The sequence below is a fragment of the Phascolarctos cinereus genome, unplaced genomic scaffold (assembly GCF_003287225.1).
Source record: "Phascolarctos cinereus isolate Bilbo 61053 unplaced genomic scaffold, phaCin_HiC Scaffold_726;HRSCAF=1367, whole genome shotgun sequence".
Lineage (NCBI taxonomy): Eukaryota > Metazoa > Chordata > Mammalia > Diprotodontia > Phascolarctidae > Phascolarctos > Phascolarctos cinereus.
Genome location: NW_027556098.1, coordinates 294,360,618 through 294,373,086, shown reverse-complemented (window position 1 = coordinate 294,373,086; position 12,469 = coordinate 294,360,618). Strand labels below are relative to the sequence as shown.

The window sequence follows — 12,469 nt, the reverse complement described above, 5'->3', positions numbered from 1 at the left end:
TAGGTGGAAAATGAGCAAAAAACAAACAAATAAAAAGGAACCTGACCATAAAAGTTATTATTGTAATAGGGAAGATCAAAACACAAACTCAGAAGAGGATAACAATGTCAGAATGGCTACATATGAAACCTCAAAGAAAAAGGCAAACTGGTTACAGGTCCAAAAAGAACTCCTGGAAAAGCTCCAAAAGGATTTTAAAAATCAAATCAGAAAAGTAGAAGAAAAATTGGGAAAAGAAATGAGTAATGCAAGAGAATCATAGAAAGAGTCAACAGCTAGGTAAAGGAAACACAAAAATATAAAAAAGATGTACAAAAATTCAGTGAAGAAACTAACCCCTTAAAAAGCAGAAGTGGCTAAATAGGAAAGGAGTTACAAAAACTCATTGAAGAAAAAATTCCTTAAAAATCAGAATTGGGCAAATGGAAGCTAATTACTGCATGAGCCATGAAGTAACAATAAAACAAAATCAAAAGAATGAAAAAAATAGGAAAAATATGAAATACCTCATTAAAAAAACAACTGACCTGGAATACAGATTCAGGAGAGAGAATTTAAAAATTACTGCACTACCTGAAAACCATGATCAAGAAAAGAGCCGGGACACTATATTTCAAGAAATCATCAAGGAAAACTGCCCTGATATCCTAGAACCAGAGGGTAAAATAGAAATTGAAAAAAATCTATTGATCACCTCCTGAAAGAGATCCCAAAATGAAAACTGCCAGGAATATTACAGCCCAAATACAGAGTTCCTAGGTAAAAGTGAAAATATTGCAAGGAGCTAGAAAGAGACAATTAAAATGCTGTGGAGCCACAGTCAGGATTACACAGGATGTAGCATCTACATTAAAGGATCAGAGGGCTTGAAATTATGATATTCCAGAAGGCAAAGAAGCTAGGATTACAACCAATAATCACCTACCCAACAAAACTGAGTATATTCCTTTGAAGAGGAAGGGGGGATTTAGAGCAACAGAAAAGTTACAATATTTAATGAATTTATTTAAACATGTAAATTGCAAGATTTTAAATGGCTGTGGTAATATAGCTATTAAAAATTGTTTTTAAGGGGTAATTGTCTTTTTTTAGAAGTCGTCTTTTAAATGTAAATACTTTTGCAGCAAGTAGCAAGTAAGTAACCAGCAAGTTGGAAAACTAATTGGCACAGCAGATAGAGTGCCAGGTCAGGAAAACTCCTCTTTGTGAGTTCAAATCTGGCTTCTGACACTTATTAGTTATGTGACCCTTGGCAAGTCACTTAACCTTGGTTGCCTCAGTTCCTCAATCTGTAAAATGAGCTAGAGAAGTAAATGGCAAACTACTCCAGTATCTTTGCCAAGAAAACCCCAAATGGCATCATGAAGAGTCGGGCATGACTGGAAAACGACTTAGCAACAATAACCAACAAGATGGTGTGAACAGGTTTATCAGATTTTTTTTCTTTCCAGAATGAATGGACAGGAAGTCTGAAAGTACTGGGAACTTAGAGGGGACAACTGTATAGATAAGCAGCATGAAATTGCTGGGTTCTTTGAGAGGAAAATCACAGCAAAGGGGAAAAAAAGGGCTCAGAGACATCAATACAAAGTTCTGTTTAAGGATGGCCCTTGATAAAAGTCCTTCTTACATTTGGAAGAGAAATTAAGTTACTTTTAGCCTTTTTTGCTCCAGGTTAAATAATTTTAAATCCTTTTATTTACAGAACTTCTTTTTAACCCTTAAATAACTTATTTTAGTTTTCTGAACTATTTCCCATTTAGTGAGTTTAAAATTTAGTGACAAGATAGGACACAAAATGTAGTTGAGGGATTATTTCCCAGAACTTTTATATCACATTTCTTCTAATATAATCCCAATAAAATAATGGCTTTGTTCATAAATGTATTATTGTATATGGCTAATTAGTATTCACTTTATAGGAAAGGGTTTAGTTAGTTCCATGTATTTTTCTTCTACCCAGTAAGTAATTCTTAGTCTCAGATTTCACTTTGTGGATTTTGTCCCAACATGTACCAGTCTACATTTGTCTTCCTTAAATTTAATCTTCTCTTTATAGGAACAGCATTTCAATTAAGGTCACTGTGAATTTCATGTTTGTTTCCCAAACTATTAGTCATTCAAATCTGAAATCATCTGTAAACTTGATGAAGAAAATCTTGATTCCTTCATATAGGTCACCACTAATGACACTAAACATAACAAGGTTCAAACAAATTACTGAAGGACATGTAATTATGTAACATGGCTCTTTTATTGATAATTAACCTTTGTGTATGGTTTGTAAGCCATAAAGGTTGTAGTATGGCAAAAATGTCATATGAAATGTAATAAAAGGCCAGAATGAAATCAAGAAGATACTTTATAAGTATGACTCTCCCTTGCAATATGTTCTCTTATACTATAAAAATGGAAATAAAATTGGTTTGACACAAAGTCATAGTACTAAATTTCTAGTATTTTATGCTTTTTGAGGTGACTGGAAATTAATTTTCTCAAGTCTTCAAGTGATGCTTCCTAATTGATATTACCTTTTTTTAAATTTTTTTTTATTTTGGTGAGGCAATCAGGGTTAGGTGACTTGCCCAAGGTCACACAGCCAGTGTCAAGTGTCTTCCGGATTTGAACTCAGGTCCTCCTGACTCCAAGGCTGGAGGTCTATCCACTGCACCACCTAGTTGCTCCACTTTTTTTTTTTTAACGTGGATTAACATTTAACATTTTTTTTAAACAGATTCCAAATGTATTTTTTAAATTAAAAGTTCCCAAAGTTGATTAGTTTGGTTTGAATTGCAACTGCAGAATTGGGCTTTTTGTGTACTAAACAATGTTAATATAATCAACAGTTTCATATTTTCATGCAGGAGTAGCACTATAGACTTCAGATGAGGAGATAAAAGATACCATTCTGCTGCTTTGGGTTTTTATGTGACAAAAATAATTATTATAACTAGAAAATTCTGTGAAAGCTTTTTCTACTGATAAGAATATTCTTTTGTATCTAGTTTAGGAAATATGAAAGGTAGCATCGTATGGTGGATAGAGGGCAGGCCTTGGAGTCAGGTGATGTCTCTGATAAGGACTAGCTGTATGATCATGGGCTAGTCATTCAATATCTCTATGCTCCAGGCAATTCTCTAAGACTGTAAGTCAAAAATGAGCTGCTGGTCTGCCTTCACTGAGGAAATTTTCTCATTTGGAGTTCCTAGCACCTATGAAAGCATAGATTTGGAGCAAAAATTTGGCAGTACATCAACATCGAGATTTGTTTGTAATTAGGTCTAATGACATATGAAACTTTTAATTACTTTGCACATCCTTTTAACTTAATTTGTGTATTTTATATATAACATGATAACTAGATATGATAGTATTAGTTTACACAAATCTGTTTTATTTTAAAAAGACCTACAAAATATTCCACACATTCCATTTCTCAAAATTCTGCTGATTATTAGAGTGTTCAAAGGAAGGGGAAACATAACTAATATTTTCATAACATTTAGTTCTAGAAGAAAAGTGGCAGATCATACAATAAAATCACCTCATTTTACAGAAGACAGCATTCATGCTCAGAGGAGTTAAATGTCTTACCCACAGTCACAAAAACAGTACATAACAAAATCCTCCTATGAACTCAGATCTCTTTTGATTCCAAATCCACAGTTCTCTATTTCATCTTTGTTAAACATTTTCATGTTAAGGCTATGCAAGCTTTAGAAAATAACATTAAATTTGAGCCTTTCCATAATAAACAAATTCTTATAAAACCTTAAAAATAAAACTTCAGCAATGAGTGAAATGCTTTTCTAAAAACTGGTCAAATGTATCAAACTGAATATGGTACTCTATTACCTAAAAAACAAATAAACAAACAAACAAACAAACAAACAGTTACTCATAGGACTTAACAGAGACAGCTCTTAAAAAGCTTGTACCTGTGGAATCCAGGACATATAACAAGGAAGGACTGAAGACACACTGGGAGAGTCATGCTGATTTTCAGAGAGTCGATTTCCATCAAAACTGCATCCTTCCAAGAGTAAACCACTGATCTGTGTTAAAAATGTGAAAAATATTAAAATTTAAGCCATACTATCAGTAATTATAATGCATCTTAATAAGGTCAAAAATAATATTTCCTATCATGAGTAAGGATCCAAAGAGTGGGAAACTAAAAATTCTAATGTTATGTGTGAGAAAAGTGCTACTTTACAGTAAGACATTCGTTTTCATGGCAAATTTTCTTTAAACTCAATTTTCATTTTTAGTAAATGCTTTAGGAAGTAACTATGCATCAGCAATGATGTAACTATAGGTAGCAGGCACCAGACATTGATCTTAGCAAAATACACATTTATGAGTCATGTTAATAAGAGAAAAGCAGATCAAAACTGGAATATTCATCTTTCTCTTCAGACATTTGGCACTACCTTAAAGCAAGAGAAAAATTTTTTAAATGCATAAAAATAAATTGCTTTTGAATCAAGTATTCCATTATCTGAATTATTTAAATCTGCACTGCATATTTCCATCAGGCCAGAACCATTTACCACGTTTTAGATTATTATAATTTCAAATACTGCAAATTTTACTATATGTAATGACTCCATAGGACTCCTTAGTTATACTAATCTTAGTAAAGTAGAAGTAAAAGCAAAATAAGAGGTAGTCATATAGTCCTGATGAGGAAGTAATAGACATGGCAATAATTGCTGGGAAATTTTTATCCCCAGAGTCCTTGGCATCATTGAAAGTGGATCTATCAGTAGAAATGACATTAAAAACAAACCACTGCTTCTGTACACTCAGGACCATGAGACCTCTCTATATCATTCGCAGTTAAAACCTCCCATACATGCTGTCCTCATTAGAATATAAGCTCCTCCAGAACAGGGACTGTCTCTCTTTTCCATTTGTATTCCTAGTGCTTTGCACATAAAAAGTACTTAATGCTTTTTCCTTGCTTCATTCAAGTTCATCTGAGCCATTCTTGATCCCTCAGCTGCTAGTGTCCATTCTCCCAAAAATTTAGTTCATACGTACAGTATTTATATATACTTATTTATGTACATGTTGCCTCCCCTGATAGTCAACAAGTATGTATTAATTGCATACGGAGTGCCAGGCATTTTGCTAAGAACTGGAAATAGAACGTAAGCTCCAAGAGGGCAGGGAAATAATTTTTATCTTTGTTTCCATATCACTGTAAAACAGTGACAATTCTTGCTGATTAACTGACTGGTAGATTATGTGTTCCCTGATAGCATGAATGGTATATTTTACTAATTTTTGCATTTTTTTAAGTAGTTAGTTCAGTGCTCTGCATCTGTTGTTCAGTCATTCAGTTGAGTCCAATTCTTCATGACTATACTGTCTCTGGGGTTTTCGTGGCAAAAATACTAGAGTGGTTTGCCATTTCTTTCCCCAGTGGATTAAAGCAAAAAGAAGTTAAGTGACTTGCCCAGGGTCACTCAGCTAGTAAGTGTCTGAAGCTAGATTAGAGCTCAGGTCTTCCTGACTCCAGGCCCAGTACTGTATCCACTGAGCCACCTAGCTGCCTCTTGTCTCTGTACCTAGCAGGTGATATTAATAAATACTGGACTAATCTGAAATATAAAAAAATCTTCATGAAGGATGTCAATCTATTTATGACAATAACTATATATATATGTGTATATATATATGTGTGTGTATGTGTGTGTATATACACACACATACACACACACACACACACACACACACACACACACACTGAAGGAAATCAGGATTAAGTAATTTGCCCAGGATCACACAGCTAGTAAGTGTCTGAGGCTGGATTTGAACTCAGGTACCTTCTGACTCCAGGGCCAATATTCCATCCACTGTGCCACCTGGCTGCCCCAATAACTTTGTATTTTTAAAAAAATTTTATGCCTTTTTAAAAATCTTTTTCTGTGGAAGATCTCTTTATCTCATCTGAAGACAAGAAATACTTCTTGAATTAATTTGTAGCTTTCTTAATATTTTTAATCACAGTCAAGTCCTTGTATTTTCTCAGCCTAATATACAAAGTTGAACTTGCTAAATAATGTAATAAACATTCTTGTAAATATAATGACAGTATTTAAAGCTTTAGTTGACTAATACATAAAATCATAGAATTTTGGAGCTACAAATGTTGGAAGCTGAAAGAATTAACACCATTTCTAAATGCACCCATCTTAGATACAAGGAGACTCTAGTTTTTAAACAACAGCATTTAGTTGACTTCTTCCTATAGGTGTCAGGTGGTTTTCTTGTGGAAGGCTCTCAACCTTACCATAAATTTACCATAGGCCCTTTCTGAAAATATGACCTAATGAACCAGTAAGCCTAAATAAATCTAGATAGATTCGACCAGTTTAATCTTTACTTTTTATTTACTCTCTGGTCAATTTTCAGATATCATTGCCTTCTTCCTAAGTGCATTTTATTGAATGTCTTTCTATACTTTTACCTTTAATGAATGGGATAATGCATACAGCTCTTAAAAAAATTGAAGTAAATGTTAACAAGTACATAAAGAATGCCCCAAATCATTAAAAAGAAGAAATGAAAATCAAAACAAGCCTGAGGTTTCACCTCATGCCAGCAAAATGACAATGATAACAAAACATGGGAACAGTCAATTTTGGAGGAGTAATGGGAAGAAAAGTACACTAATACTTTGCTGGTAGAGCTGCGAATTAGTATAACTCTCCTGGAAAGTAATTGGGAATTATACAAAGAAAGCAGCTGAAGTATCCATAATCTTTGTTCCAGGGATTTCACTCCTAGGCATATACCCCAAGAAAGTCACTGACAAATGGAAAGACTTTATATACACCAAAATATTTTAAGAAGCATTTTTTCTTTTTTGTATGTGATTGAAAAGAACTTGAAAACAAGCAGATGCTCACTGATGGGGGCATGTCTCAATAAATTGTAGTATGTGAATGTAAGAGAATATTAATGTGGTAGAAGAAATGATAAACATTATGAATATAGAGAAGCATGGAAAAACTTACATAAACTGAAGCAAAATGAAGTATGTAGAACCAGGAAAACAGTATACACAATCACTACAGAAATATAAATGGAAAGGATAACTACAATATAATTGAAAATGAATACTGTAAAATTATAAAGAACAAACTTGGATCCAAAGAGGAGCTATGAGAAAAAAATTCTTCTTTGCAGAGGTGGGAATGGGGGTTGTTCCACAGTTATGGAACACTATATATATATAATTTCAGAATTTTTTTGATGTATTGATGCTGAATTTTTCTCTTTCTTTTAAAAATAATTCTTTGTTATAAGGGATGGCTCCTCAGAGGGGGAGGATACAGGAGAACATCTAGGCAAGGTAAACCCAAAGTGTATCAATAAAAACCTATTTTTTAAAAGGCAAGAAAGCTCTTGGGGACAAATCAAGCTACATCACCATTGATACTTAGTGGTCTCAGAGTATGTTGTTATGGCTTCTTGATCACCTAAAAACATAAAAAGACCACACTTTTGCAGGGCTACCTAAACTTTCTATGAGATTTCAGAATGAGACTGCTGTATTTTGGTGGGCAGAATGGAAAGAGGCTTCCCTTACTAAGGGCATTGATGTATTACCACTACATTGATGATGTAATGTTGATTTAGCTTAATGAGATCAGAATGACTGAGGCCCAAAAGGGGATGGTGGCCCATCATGAGGGATAAAGTATGGAAAATCAATCCTAAGAAAATCCAGGATCCAGCTCACTCAGTCAAGTTTGGGGGGAATATAGTGGATTGGGGAGAACCAAACAAGCTACTGATACTTGCCTCCCCACAATCTAAAAAAGAAGCACAGAGGCTTACTGGATTCTTCCAGTTTTGCGGAACCCACATTACATACCTGAATATCCTGATCCCTGTTTACTGAGTCACTTGCAAGTCCACCTTTTTAGTAGGAATTAGAACAGGCTACAGTTCTGTTAGACCTAAAGTAGTCCATAGGACTTCTCACTTCCTGTTCAAGATGTATAAAAAGCAGTTGGTCATGTAAGACTAGAGCTCAGGAGAGAGACTGGGGCTACATATGTAAATGTGGAAATCTGAATAAAGAAGATAACCTGAACTCATTAAAGAGATACCATGGGGAAAAAAAGAAAAGGCTCAGGATGGAGCCTTGGGAGACACCCACAGCTAATGGGTGTGATATGGATAAGAAATGACAAAAGTACCTGAAAAGAGTTGGTAAGACATATAAGAGAAGAAATGAGAAAGAAAACATTGTCACGAAAATCTAGAGAGAAGAGAGTATTCAGGAAAAGAGTATGATCAATAGTGTCAAATGATAACACAGAGATAAAGAAAGATTAGGTCTGAGAAAAGGCTGTTCCATTTGGCAACTGAGTGGTAAATAATTTGGTAATTAGAGAAAGGCAGCTTCATTCGAATGATGAAGAGAAAGTAGCCATTATTGGATATCCCTAACCATGGGGAAGCGATGAGCCTGGCACTGGCAGTACTGGAAAAGGAGCACAAAGAAGAGGAATAAGAGGGGAAGAAGTAGTAAAAGATAGCAAAACCAAAACATGTTAACTCCCCTATCCATCCCAGAAAGAGTGAACAAATGCAGAAGAGAACTAAGGCCAGAAATTCCAGGCTTTGCCTCTGTTCTTTGGAAGGACCGGGTCCCAGATGTCAATGATTTAGTCTATGTAAGCTAGTGGTGAGTAGCAGGAGCATCACAAGAACAGTCAATGACATAGTCTCTGACACAGCTGCTGATTCTTTATCACAAGTCAAAGTCATCTGTAGTAAAGTAGGTAAGAGATTATTGCCACCTTTCATGCAGCCTGTCTTGGTGTCATGTTGATACCAAGACTTGTTCTGCAGTACAGTGCTCTCTAGCCTATCAGCCAGAATACATTTCTCTTTGGACCCCTACTGGGAGAATAATACCAAGTTTCTGACCCTCTAGAGGCCTTTGCAGAGGAACTGCTTCCTTCTTTCCCAAGGCTTAGACAAAGACCCTCCCAGCATTCAAATATTCAATAATACCACAAAGTAAAGAATCCCTTCATTCCAGGTAAATGTTCATTGACTATTAATTATGTAGTGACGGTGCCACCTAATCCATGCTGTGAAAAAAGCAAGTCACTTCCCAACAATATCACCTTTTTGTTCCCCAGATGAGAAAGGTATTTCTGGATTATTCCTTTCCTAGGGATTCCAGAGGTCTTGGGTTGAAACGGTCCTATTGAAATCACTTAGAAAGGAGAAGAAATCCACTAACAGACCTATAATTTAACTAGCAAATATAATCAGTTGGGAATTAAAGAATGGTGACAATGACATACTACATGAAAAGATAAACTATCAAATAATACTCTATGAAGAATATTTTGGTTTGTATGCTCCTGGAAAAAGGACAGATTACATATTCCTAGCTCACATTTTGTTTAAAAGTCCTAGGCTTTGTATGTCAAGTATATTCAATATTTTTTGAAAAAAAAAAGTAAATATTGGCTATAGTATAAAATTGGGTCTCTGTTCTTAAAGAGATGTTCTAGTACTCGGATATATTGATCTCATCAATGTGGGTATTGCTCTAACAACGAAGGTCACAGATCATTTATATCTGCTTATCCTATGCAACTCTTGCCCATGTCTACAATTGAGTTAAGAGGTAGTCCTACCTAATATGGTGGTATGCATCTTGACATTCTTCTGTCATTTATACTAATGGAGCATTCAGGACCTCCATCAGTTATCACTCATTATTGTCTTTTGATGAAATCATCTTCTTTGATCATGCATTTGTTTGACAACATCCTTTACACCACTTCTGTATAATTAACTAATCACAGTATGTTGCAGCTTAATTGAAATGGTGAAAATTGGGAGGACAGGAATTCTTATTATTCAGTGAGGTATAGCTCAAAGAGCCCTGATATGTAGTCAGAGATGCTGAGTTCAATTCTCAACTCTGCTACTTACCATCTATGTTACTAGGGCAAGTCACTTAAACTCTCGGTGCTTCAGTTTCCTCAGTGGTAAAATGAGATGATTGGACTAAGTAACCTTTAAAGTCCCCTCCAGCTCTAAATCTATGATCCAATGGTCACTGCTTGGAAATGGAATCTCAAAAACAACAGATTATGCTTCTACACCTCAAAAAAGAAAGTGAAAGTCACTTTAATATAGTAAAAGGCAACTGCTACTTAGCCTTGTAGTCTCTATATGAGCAAGGAAATTTGTTCTGCATGTGGGAATATGTTATCTACGCACTAAACATCCTCATTTTACTTCTTCAGCGGGTTAAGTTTTTATATATATATATATATATATATATATGCATACATACATATATATATATATATATATATATACATGAAATTTCAATATAAAGGATTAAGGAAGCAAATTATTAAGTAATAAAAAAAAACCCTTACCAACTCTTCAGTTCTAGTACCATGGAGGATGTATAATTCATGAACTACGAATGGGAGGGGAAAAAAATGGAACAAGTGTGATTTCATTACTATCTTCCAGAAATAAAAGCATGGACTTTGATTTACATAGCATCAAAGCATAATGGATGTCATTTAAATTTTAAATGGGAAAAAAAGCATCCTCCAAGAGCACATATACTGAGAATATTATATTTAGAAAAGCTGTCTGATATTCAAATAAATTAATCCCATTTTCTCTTAAATTCAACAGTCCAACTTTTTTATTTTTTTATTTTTTTGTTTGTTTTTTTTTGTTTTTTGGTTGGGCCATGGGGGTTAAGTGACTTGCCCAGGGTCACACAGCTAGTAAATGTTATGTGTCTGAGGCTGGATTTGAACTCAGGTCCTCCTGAATCCAGGGCCGGTGCTCTATCCACTGTGCCACCTAGCTGCCCCCAACAATCCAACTTTTAAATGACAAAGATGACACCTTTAAATAATTTATTATCAGAGCTTGTATAGAGGTGTTACATTTTTCTCAAAATATGTCTCATTTTAAGGTGAAGTACTTTAGTATTTTCAAGAATTTGTCAATTCATCACTGTGGATACACAACTGTTTTATATATATATAACACAAACAAACAAAAAGTAGTTAGCCTTTGAGAATGCTGTGGCCAGACTGCAGCTTCTCCAAACTCTGCTAGGCTTGTCCTTAGACAACAATCAGTAGTCCCATCACCAAGTCCATACTTGAAGCTTTTCTAACTTGATAGGACCTGATGGAGCTTGTGCTCCGCTGTCCCAGACTTTGAAAATATAGGTCTCCTCCACACCACAATCAGACACTGGAAAAGGAATTTAGTGATGATGTACCTGAGTTAGAGAAATATGACAAATCTGACAGGATGAATATAGAATTACAACTTACTACGTTAAATAGTTTACATTGAAAGAAGGATCAATTAAGGAGACAGATTAATTCTTTAATATGAAACATGAGAAAATACTAAAACATTTCTAAGGCCATATCTCTTCAGGCACATATCAGAACATTCAGTGGCCTATTATTAAGGGATCATAGCTAAGAACAAGGAACAGGATGCAGAAATTGACACTGGATTCCTCTGAGTTGAATCAAAAACCAATAGGTTAAGACTGGCATCTTGAAGAACTAGAAGAAGGATGTATCCACTTGTTAACCACATCTTGATACATTCAGGCTAATCTTGAATAGTCAGAGAGACAGTGTGATACATAGTAAAGAGACAGCTGGACTCTAAGCCAGGAAGATGTAGGTTCAATTTCTACCTTTTGAAATATATTCATTGTGTGACCCTGGGAAAGTTTCTTCAACATCACTGTCATAATCATCTTCATAACGATTACCGCAAAAATGATAATACTAGCTAGTGTTTATGTAGCATTTTAAGGTTTGTGAAGCACTTTGCATATGGTATCACATTTGATCCTTGCAAAAACCCTATGAGGTAGATGTTATTAGTTAGTATCTACATTTTGGCAATAAGGAGACTAAGGAACAAAGAGATTAAGTGTCATTCCCAGGATCATAAAGCTAAGTGTCTAGGGGCAGGATTCAAACTCAGACCTTCCTGACTCTAGTCCAATAGTCTCCACTGAACCATCTTAGTGCATGAAGCAACACTTTAAGGCAGCAAGCTGCAGAAAAGCTGGTAAGCAGCACTGGTGGAAGAAGTTTCTCATTTGCAGTTCCCTATACCAGTGAAATCATAGGTCTAATCCTAGACCCAATATGTTTGAATCTAGAGAAAATATATATTATATGCGAATTTTATGATATTTATATTACTTATTACAATATTTATATTTATAAATCCAAACACACTCTTTCTATCCATTCTTCTTTTTAAAAAATCAAGTTTAGGGGGCTAGGTGGCACAGTGGATAGAGCACCGGCCCTGGATTCAGGAGGACCTGAGTTCACATGAGGCCTCAGACACATAACACTTACTAGCTGTGTGACCCTGGGCAAGTCACTTAACCCCATTGCCC

The 12,469-nt window shown here is 35.0% G+C and overlaps 1 protein-coding gene across 1 annotated transcript in view; it reads right to left on the bottom strand.

The window, feature by feature from the left end:
* The window catches only part of DYNC2H1 (dynein cytoplasmic 2 heavy chain 1), a 370,089-nt gene that overhangs the window by 15,623 nt on the left and 341,997 nt on the right, over window positions 1–12,469 (bottom strand). The window contains 1 exon segment of the mRNA XM_020996144.2: window positions 3,939–4,055. Coding sequence (XP_020851803.1) covers window positions 3,939–4,055 — 117 coding nt within the window.